The sequence below is a fragment of the Cebus imitator genome, unplaced genomic scaffold (assembly GCF_001604975.1).
Source record: "Cebus imitator isolate Cc_AM_T3 unplaced genomic scaffold, Cebus_imitator-1.0 Scaffold192, whole genome shotgun sequence".
NCBI classification, from domain to species: domain Eukaryota; kingdom Metazoa; phylum Chordata; class Mammalia; order Primates; family Cebidae; genus Cebus; species Cebus imitator.
The window spans coordinates 817,023-827,824 of NW_016107507.1; the positions used below are offsets into that span (position 1 = coordinate 817,023).

Genomic DNA, 10,802 nt, shown 5'->3' on the forward strand with positions numbered 1-10,802 from the left:
TTTTAGTAGAGACGGGGTTTCACCATGTTGACCAGGATGGTCTCGATCTCTTGACCTTGTGATCCACCCGACTCGGCCTCCCAAAGTGCTGGGATTACAGGCTTGAGCCACCGCGCCCGGCCTTCTAAGTGTTTTTCTAAGTGAGTTCCAGGGCAAACTGATTCAGAGGAATGTTCACAGAATATATAACAAAAGGGCTCTGTGATACCAAGGGAATTTGGAAAACACAGACTTAAAATGAAAGAGGTTTTTTGTTTTTTTCTGTTTTGTCTTTTACTGTCTTCCCTGAGCTTCTGGGTAGGAGTAGGGTAGCCTGGTAGTAGAGGGAGATCTCCTCCATTGGACCTTATGATTTCTTTTTTGGCAGGCTATCTCAAGGAATTATACCCTTTGAGAAATAGCCTTTCCAGATAACAGTTGCCATTGATAAGCTTTAGATGCCAGGCATTTTAAGTAACTTGACATTTATTTCCAAAGGTTGGATTTGATGCCATTAGAGTATATAATAAGAGGCTGAAAGCACTGAGGAAAATACAGAAACTCATAAAAAATGGACAATTAAGAGCAACAAAGGTGAGACAACATCTTTCTTTTCCCCCTTAAATTCTTTTCTTTCCCTGATGAGAGTAGGTCTAAAATTAAATGTATCCCCTTTAGTACCCTGATGTGTATGAACAAATGATATGTATGTATCAAAGAAAAACTGAGCTATTCTTATAGGCAAGAGGGAATGGAAGGGAATGAATAAAATCAGCAGCACTGCCTGGAAACATGGGATGTGATTTTTTTCCCCACCATGGACAGCATCTGCATTATTTTTATACTTTATTTTTACTGAAAGGAACAAAGTGAGTGCAAATTCAATGCCAGAAACATACTCGCCATAGAAGGCAGTTAATCCATACAGTTTTGGAGCTATTAACTTGTACTCAGACTCTCTGGCCAATGGCAAAGTTCCATATCTTCCAGAAATCAAAAGTTTCCTGGTTCCTCTGTTCTCCCACTTTTCTTCCTAGATAACGTCAAAATTTGGGCCGAGGTGAAACTCATCCTTAAGAATTCATCTCCTTGACATTTTGCTTACCAAGGAACAGTGTTTAGGACTTTTGAATAATTCGATATGAATGGCTGAAAGGCAGTTCAAATCTTTGCAATGAAGTTAACAGTGTTTTCTTTGTTTAGAATGGCATTGTAAGTGATGCTGGTTCAACAAATAATGCTTTTGAGCCTGATGAAGATGTTGAAGATCCGGAGGAACTTGATATCCCAACCAAGGAAATAGAGATTCAAGTGGATTGGAACTCTGAGCTTCCAGTCAAAGTGAACGTTCCCAAAGTGCCAATCCATAGCCTCGTGCTTGATTGTGGAGCTATATCTTTCCTGGACGTTGTTGGAGTGAAGTCACTGCGGGTGGTAAGGTTCTGGTTTCCTGAATTATATATTTGGAGCTTTGGCTATAGTAAAATGATATGGGTTGTCCAGTTTTGCAACAGGGCAAATGCATGCGCTTTGTAATTTTTCTAGGTGAATGCCTTTGTAAAAAGAAAAGTGTAATATTTTAAAGCATAGGCTCTGGAGCAAGACTACCTAGGGTAGTCTGGCTACCCCACTAGCTTCACCACTTACTAGGAGTATGACCCTGGGCAAGTTGCTTAATCTGTCTATATCTTGGTTTCTTCAACTGTAATATGGAGGTAACAGTGGTATCTATCTTTATAGGTCGTTACAAGGGTTAAATAAACTAATAGATATAAGGTGTTTAGAAGAGTATCTGGTTCAGGCCAGGCACGGCGGCTCACTCCTGTAATCTCAGCTCTTTGGGAGCTGAGGCGGGTGAATCATGAGGTCAGGAGTTCAAGACCAGCTTGGCCGATATGGTGAAACCCGTCTCCACTAAAAATACAAAATTAGCTGGGCGTGGTGGTGCATGCCTGTAGTCCCAGCTGATTGGGAAGCAGAAGAATCGTGTGAACCTGGGAGGCAGAGGTTGCAGGAAGCTGAGATCGTACCACTGCACTCCAGCCTGGGCAACAGAGCGAGACTCTGTCTCAATCAATCAATCAATCAATCAATAGAAGAAGAGTATCTGGTTCATAGATACTCCTCAGCAAATTCACATTTATTATGTTTTATCTTTCTGAGCACATGGAATATAAAAAGAAGAAAGAAAATGGGCAAAAGTTTGTTAAGTATTACATTTCTATTTGTTATGTTAACAGCAACAGGACAAGGAATACCAGGTACATGGTAGGACTGGAAAAGCCAGGCATTATCAGAGGTTAGGAAGCAAGTCAGGCATCTGGAAGGTCAAAGCAAGAGCTGAGAAGTATGCAGGATAGAAATGTTAATAATATCAGAAACCAGTTATGCAAGCTGAAGTTCATTAATTCTTTCAACAAATAGATGTGAAATGCCTAATAAGTGCTAAGCACTCTGCCAGGCACAAGAGATTAGTGATGAGGTGAACACAGTTTCTACCTACATGGGACTTAGCAGTCTGGAGGAGAAGGCAAATATTAAGTCATCTTACAAATAAAAACTGTAATAAATGCTCCAAAGAAGATGAATAGGACATCACCTGAAGCACCAAGTTTAGGTGAAGCTTCAGGTAGGTATCAAGAGGGTCAGGCAGAAAAGTAAGCAGGTTCCAACCACCAACAATCAGATGTAATACTATAAACCTGACCCCTAACTGAGGCTCAGCTTAGCTAGGGCTTCTTCACTACCTCTGTAAGCACAGGAAATGATTCCAGGATGTGGGTACCAGGCAGGTAAGGTAGAGAAGTGATTATGCTTGGCAAAAGAGTATGAGAATATGCTGACAGGTTCTGTTCTGATTCTCTTAGCAGATTTTGTTATTGGCTCATTTGAAAACACTCTTGTTCTTTGTTGTACATTTCACTCTAAGAACTGGCTGAGATCCATTGTAGATTGTATTGGCCGGAGGGTTTACTGAATTACTTCTGGGGAAGGTCTTAACATATTTAACGCCAGAATATTTCCCAAACAACAAATATTTACTTTCAAGTATTACAATGACAGTTATGAAAGCTAAAGAAGACTCCAAATTTTATACTTGAACAGAGGTCTTGATTTGTTTTCCTCCACAATTTTCAAATTCTCTTTTATTATTGACGATGTCTTGACTTTTTAAAATTAAAATTTTATTTTGACATAATTGTAAATTCACATGTAGTTGTAAGGAATATTATTTAGATCCGATGTACCCCTTACCCAGTTTCTCCCAACAACTTGTAAAACTGTAGTATAAAATCACAGTCAGGACACTGACATTCAAAACAGAGGCCTTGACTTTTAGGTCAGTTGTTATATTTTGAAGCAGATGAGCATAGCCACACCTGTATCTCTTCTCCAATCAGTAGGGGCTATTTTGCTTTTTTTTTTTTTTTTGAAATGGAGTTTTGCTTTTTTTTTTTTTTTTGGCGTGCAATGGCGCGATCTCAGCTCACTGCAACCTCCGCCTCCCAGGTTCAAGCAATTCTCCTGCCTCAGCCTCCCAAGTAGCTGGGACTACAGGCATGCACCACACACCCGGCTAATTTTGTAATTTTAGTGGAGACGAGGTTTCTCCATGTTGGTCAGGCTGATCTCGAATTCCTGACTGCAGGTGATCTGCCTGCCTCGGACTCCCAAGTACTGGGATTACAGGCATGAGCCACCACACCTGGCCTAACAGGGGCTATATTAAGAAGCCTTTTAAACTCTCTTCTTTCTACAAATGTTCATTTAGCACTTCCATGCTATCAAATGCTGTGTTATTGAGTGCTGGATGTTGCCATGTCTTGAGCTATAATCCTATTTGTACCATTACTGTAGGTTGAAAACCTCCATGGTTTTGCAATAATAATCTTTCCTTAAAGTCCTGATTAACTATGAAAGTAATTATTTTTCTCCTGAGCAAGTACTGAATGCTACTGAATTATGGGTAGATAAAGTTATTCATTGTTACAAATTCTCCTTTTTATTTTTAGATTGTCAAAGAATTCCAAAGAATTGATGTGAATGTGTACTTTGCATCACTTCAAGGTAAATACATATATCTATATATCCACCCGTAAGACTTTCCCCTAACCTACCCTAACTTCCCCTAACTTTCCCCTTTCTCCTACCTGGAACTGTGGGCACATTATGTCTGAAGGCCTTTAGTTTTTCTTTTAAAGGTCTCCGTTGTCATTATTTGCAATTCTAGAATCTGGCAATGCTTCATTCCATAAAATAGAATAAGTGTTTTAATGAACTAAGTGGAAGAGGTTGGTTTTATAGACAGAAAAGGCTAAAGGAAGCAAAAGCAAACAACAAGGAGTATATTAGTCCTTTCAAAGTTACTTTTCTTGTAAGTAAGGGACAGCGAGACAGAACAGCAGGAAAATAATGGATTAGTTAACATGAGGTCATGTCAGGATACTTTTTTATATAAGGATTATTGCAGAGGACGCTTCATTATTATGCCAACTGGAAATTTAAACTGGCCTGTTTTGGGAAATTTGTTGTTACCCCTCTTTCCTGATTTCTTCAAAGGTCAGATAACAACTTAGTTTAGGTTTGATGACTTGAAACTTTAGCTTGAATGACTCCATTTTGATTTTTAGTCTTGCCGGTTGGGGCCTAGTGCAGGAGCTTAGTCTAAAACAATGGCCTTTTATTTTTATTTTTTATTTTACTATGTGCCTGTGCTTTGCATGACCCCAGGATGGGCACAGCTGCGTGGTCCCCAAGCCACCGAAGGTTGCTTTACTTCTTTGTTCTAGCTGCTAGGAGCCACAAAGCTCTGGGTGGGCAAAGCTCAAGGGGAGTAAAACAATGGTCTTTCCCATTTTTAATGGATGAATTCACGCCTTTTGAGCAGACTCTCACCTAGGTGACAGTGAACAAAATGTAGGAGATCGGCGCTACTCTGTTACCATCATTTTGGGTTTCTGGTCTCAGGAAGTCATGTATAGTTACGGTGCCCTCCTCATTATCATGCATTTCTCTGAGTTTTTGTTGTTTCAGAGAGAGACCATTTGATGACTGACAGATGGCTATAATGAAAACATTAAAAACTTTACGAGGGTATAATGTACAGGAAGACTGCTATTATGACCATCAGGAAGATAACAGCAAGGGTTTATAGTATGCTCCTTAGCCAGGGTTCCTATGAACCAAACCAAATTAAATTGAATAGCCAGACAAGGAGTCTACCTGTTTTAACCAACAAGTCTTTATAGTACCTGATGTCTTTATATATGTGCAACAAGAAATGTCACCAACAGCACAGATTCTTCCTTGTTAAGTTAGCAGGTAACCTAGCATTCCACGACTGGTTTAAAATAAAGCAGAAAGTGTAAGTTACCCAAACAAGCTACCGGCTGTGAAATTTTAACTACAGCAGTATGCTGCCAAGTGAAAGAGGTAGGCACAAGTAAGGGAAAATTAAAAGGAATAAGAATCTTGTGATAGGGAGTCTTGTTCTGACAGTCTTGGAGACGCTACAGCATGAAGTTGGCAACTTCTTGTTTTGGTTTGCAGTTTTATTGTCTCTAGTTATGGCATCCAGCGTTCTGATGAACCCTCTGTGTGGCCCACACTTTAAGCACGAGATTCATCTCTTGAAATGTGTGTGCTGAGTTGTTCAGCTTCAGCTTATAGAGCTTCAGGAACTGAGTAGTTCTTGGTCTTCATTGGAGTGCTGTGGCCAGATAGCAGTGAAAGCTAAAAGAATTAAGAATCCAGTTCATTCTACAGGTAGATAGTAAAAACTCATAAACATTGAACAGGGCTACAATTTAAGGACAGTTACACTATGCTTTTCTTTTGAACCATATTTTTTTTCTGTAGTCACCTCTATTTCTATCAAAGACAATCATATTAGACCAATTTGTTTACAAAGTAAGTTTATTCTCAAACTTGGCCTGATTGATTATTTACACAGTATAGCAAGAATAACTACATGGGTGACTCCTTTTAAATTTGCTTTGCCAAGCCAGGTGTGGTGATGTGTGCCTGTATTCCCAGCTACTTGGGAGGACAAGGTGGGAGGATGGCTTGAGCCCAGGAATTCAAGGCTACAGTGCATTATGACGGTGCCTGTGTGTAGCCACTGCACTGTAGCCTGGGCGGCACAGTGAGACCATGTCTCTAAAACATAATTGCTTTGCTAGAAATTTTGACAAGGAATATCAGATTGGACTTTTTAAAACTTCTTGATGCTGTGAAGTCAAACCACAGCAGACATTAGACTTTGCCTGATGTATCTAATATCTTGAAGTTACTGGGCCTCCCAGTAAGGGACAACTTTTTATTTACTCACTATAATGTTAGGAGTCCTTAAAGCCAGGAATTCTGTGTGCATTTTCAAATATGATATTCTAGTCAAAGCCTTGATAACATAACCAATGTTTTCCAATTTTATTCTATTAAAAAGAATAGATTCTTATTGAACTTTTATGTAAATAATCATATTGCCATAAAAACAAGAATACTCATGAAGAGTTTCCAGATTCTGGAAGGTTCAGGTAGAGAGGAAAAGCAAACGTTTCAATTTTTGTTTATGAAAGTTTGCTTAACCAGGGTGGGTGTGCTTGCTCACATCTGTAATCCCAGCATTTTGGGAGGCCAAGGCAGGTAGATTGCTTTGAGCTCAGAGTTCGAGTCTAGCCTGGCAATATGGCGAAACCCACTACAAAAAATTAACTGGGCTTGGAGGCTGAAGCTAGAAAATCACCTGAGCTAGGGAAGTGGAGGTTGCAGTGAGCACAGATGGCGCCACTGCACTCCATCCTGGGTGACAGAGACCCTGTTCCAAATAAAAAAAAAAAAAAAAGAAAGAAAAGTATGCTTAACCAAATGATGTAAACTACAGATAGCTTTAAAAATCTTTTTTTTTTTTGTAAATCTGGAAAACAAACATTAAAAGAACCAGCAATGTTTCAAATACAAAAGCCATAAAACCCACAATTCTTCTTCATCCCCCTACATGTAATTAATTCTTGCTCTGTTTGATCTTGGCTGGCAGTTTAATTCCATTCAATGGTATAAACTCAAAGTTATTAGAAACCTGTATTTGTCAGAGTTCTTTTCATTCTTCTCATATAACTCTTTGAAGTCACAGCACTTTAGAATTATAATGGCTTACACAGAGCTTTCAGAAAAAGTATCAGAACAAAACAACTAACTGTGGACATCAGGACTTACAGTAGCTATACTTAAAGATCTGATGAGAGTTACCCAATTGACCAGGATATTTGGTTATTTCTGTGGCACACAACAACTTAAACTAACCAAAATGGCCGGGCGTGGTGGCTCACACCTGTAATCCCAGCACTTTGGAGGCTAAGGGGGGGCGGATCACCTGAGGTCGGGAGTTCAAGACCAGCCTGACCAACATGGTGAAACCCCGTCTTAAAAAATAATAATAATAAATAAATAAAAATAAAATAAAATAAAATAACCAAAATTATGACTGGTAGCATTTATACCAAGATATATCACATTTCTAGGAATGTTATATAATTTTGGAACATATTAATAACGTATCTATATAAATACAGCTCAAAGAATGTTAAGCACCATTTCTTAATTTAACAATGCTTCCCATATGATTTAACATATCAGATAAGGCCAGTTGGGTTAACATCTCTCTTTCACAGATTCTTTGAGAAATTCCAGGGTCCTCTGGAATATCCCACAGTTAGTTCAAGGTCAAAAAGACTTAATTTTGATTTTTGAGAAGTTTGTCAAATCCCAAATGTTTAAAACATTTGATCAAAATAGGATCACAGGTCAAAAAATAGGATCAAAGTGACAAAAGAGTTCAAAGGCACAAAGCACAACAAGAGTTACCTTGAGAAAACATGAAATCTCTGTTTTCTAGGTCAGTTATCTAGAAGATAAAGGAAAACCTCTCACAATTTTCTATTAAGAGAAAACCAATGCTCTGAGAAAACTCTGTTGTTTCAACTCATGGGCCCAAACTTTAGCCTTGCTTCAGTTTAATATTTTTGCTTTAATACTAATGCTCAATTTTAAGAAAAACTTACAAATAATTCCCTTCTAATTTTAGCCAACTTGATCCATAATTTTTTCATGATGTTTATCTTCTACAAACTTTCTACAACTTGCTTAAATCTTCATTTTGTCCGATGTTTGCTTTTTAAAATTGGCATTATACCTTAGGACAAAGATTTACTTTTTTTTCTCCTTATCATTTGACCATATAAAGTTCTCTCCTATACAAAAGAAAAAATTACTGTCTTTTCAATTTTCTTTTTTCTTCATACCTGTAAATTTTTCCCACATCTTTCCTACCTACTTGTTCCTTTCTGCCTTGTTTTGATTTTCTTCCTAAGTCCATATTTAGAAACAGCCTTTACATAACCTCCAATTGCCAAGCTAGAGTTAAGATTTAAATAAATAAATAGGCTGGGCATAGTGGTTCACATCTGTAATCCCAGCACTTTGGGAGGCAAAGGTCAGAGGATCACTTGAGGTCAGGAGTTGGAGACCAACCTGAGCAACATGACGAGATCCTGCCTTTAGTAGTATTTTTTTTTTTAATGAAAAAGTGTAAAAACTCTGAGAACATTTTTGAATCCAGAAAGATATTACTTCCAATTTGTGCCACAGAGTTGGTAATGCATGGAAATGTGTGTGTTGACAGTGGTGGGGGGGGATACAGACAATGGGGGATATTGTTATGAGGATCCTGAGCAGAGCTGAAGATGACTTAGATTCCTTAGAACAAGAGGATTCTCAAGAGTATGAGTCTCTGTGTCTGTCTCCATGTGAATGTATGTGTATAGGAAAATGCTAATGCTTAGGCTGAGTTCTCTAGCAGCAGAGCCCAAGATAAGGATTCTTGTACAAGTGATTTATTGAGAGTATACCCGAGGAAATTTATGAAGCAGTGAGAGGAGCAGGATGAGGAAGGGGAAGAAGCCAGTCAAAGACATGGTTTTTGAAGTCCAGCGTAGATCCCCGATTTTACAGGGAGCACCACTACGGGAGGAGCACCACCACCTTGAAGCAAGGGGGCCTGCCTTTTCCCCCCATATCAGTCAGTCAGTGGCTGCAGGCCAGCCATGTGTGGTGATGGAACCTCCCAGTTCTCTTTATTTATTTGAGACAGGAACTTGTACTGTCATCCAGTCTGGAGTGCAGTGGCACAATCGTGGCTCCCTGCAACCTTGAACTCCTGGGGCTCAAGTGATCCTCTGACCTCAGCCTCCTGAGTACCTGAGACTACAGGTGCACACAACCACACCTGGCTAATCTTTGTAGTTTTTTGTAGAGATGGGGTTTCACCATATTGCCCAGACTGGTCTTGAACTCCTGGATTCAAAGTGACTGCCCTCCTCGGCCTCTCAAAATGCTGGAATTATAGGCCCAGTCCTCTTTAGATGACACAGCCCCCATTGGACAAGGGAAAGTCTCCAGACAAGGGCCCAGCTGTGAAACATTAGCAGCCAGGCCCACAGCAGCAGGAGGATGGATACACTAGCTTGGCCAAAGGGACATGACTGTGCACCAAGGTTGACTACGACCAGTTATGGGATAACCATTCTATATGCTACTAGAAAAAAAAAAAACTCAGTCATTTCAGAGCTGGGTCATATTTTGGATATCAGAAAAAAAAAAATAAAAGGAGGAGCTACAAAAACTTACTATAGGTTGAGGCTTAAACATTTATTTTCTTAGCTGGGCACAGTGGGGTGTGCTTGTAGTCCTAGCTACTTGGGAGGGTGAGGTCAGGGGATCTCTTGAGCTTGGGAAGTGGAGGTTGCAGTGAGCAATGATTGTGCCGCTGTACAGCAGCCTAGGCAATAGAGTGAGACTCTGTCTCAAAAACAAACAAAAAATTTCTTTTCCTAGAAATTAACGAAGCATTGTGTCTTTCTTTTCAAGATCATGTAATAGAAAAGCTGGAGCAATGCGGGTTCTTTGATGACAACATTAGAAAGGACACGTTCTTTTTGACGGTCCACGATGCTATACTCTATCTACAGTACCAGGTGAAATCTCAAGGGAGTCAAGATTCCATTTTAGAAGCGGTAAATATTTAACTTTTCTACAGATGTATCTTTCCTGAACTATCACAATTTCTATAAATGGCAGACACCACCCAAATCTAGTGTAGCTGCTGGATTTTAACCTATCTACATAACTTCTTGGAGCCTCAGTTTTTTTCATCAGTAAAACAGAAGTAAAAACATTAACCTTGCTGGGTAGATACAAAGACTAAATAAGATAGTTTATAGGAAATAACCTGTTAGTACCCAGTACTTAATACTTCTACAATGTGTAGGTTTATTAATAAAAGTGGGCATTAGCTATAACGCCTTTTTAGAATACTGAATCTTGGATCTTCTGTGATCTGTGATTTGTGTATATAAACGCCACTTAAATTCCCAGCAATCTGGAAAACTTGAATTATAAATGTCTTTAAACAGGATCCATCAGGCCATAAGTGATCTTTTAAAAAGAAATTTAAAAATCAAGCCACGGATAAGCCTGGGGTTAGTTTTTCTCTACAAAATAGAATACACCTTGATGGGAGGCCTCATGGCTCAACAGTAGCGTGTCTGACCCCAGAATAGGCCTTGATTTCCTATGGGTGTTATTTTGTTAATTTTCCTGTCAAATACCCAGAAAAGGTGAGCATTCTGGTCTGGTTCATTGGGCTTGGCCTAATGGTGCGTCTGGTGGTACAAGAACCTCATTTCTCACAGTGAATTTAGGAAACTGAAGCAAAAACCTCGGAAGATATAATAACAATAATGATTCCAGTGACATAGTGGATATTT

General features: G+C 39.2%; 1 protein-coding gene across 2 annotated transcripts in view; it reads left to right on the top strand.

Moving 5' to 3' along the window:
• SLC26A4 (solute carrier family 26 member 4) overlaps window positions 1-10,802 on the top strand; it is a 55,704-nt gene that overhangs the window by 37,703 nt on the left and 7,199 nt on the right. For both annotated transcript variants that reach the window (XM_017546827.2, XM_017546826.2), the window contains 4 exons: window positions 478-573; window positions 1,183-1,413; window positions 3,993-4,047; window positions 9,904-10,049. In XM_017546827.2, coding sequence (XP_017402316.1) covers window positions 478-573; window positions 1,183-1,413; window positions 3,993-4,047; window positions 9,904-10,049 — 528 coding nt within the window. The remainder of the gene's footprint in view (window positions 1-477; window positions 574-1,182; window positions 1,414-3,992; window positions 4,048-9,903; window positions 10,050-10,802) is intronic.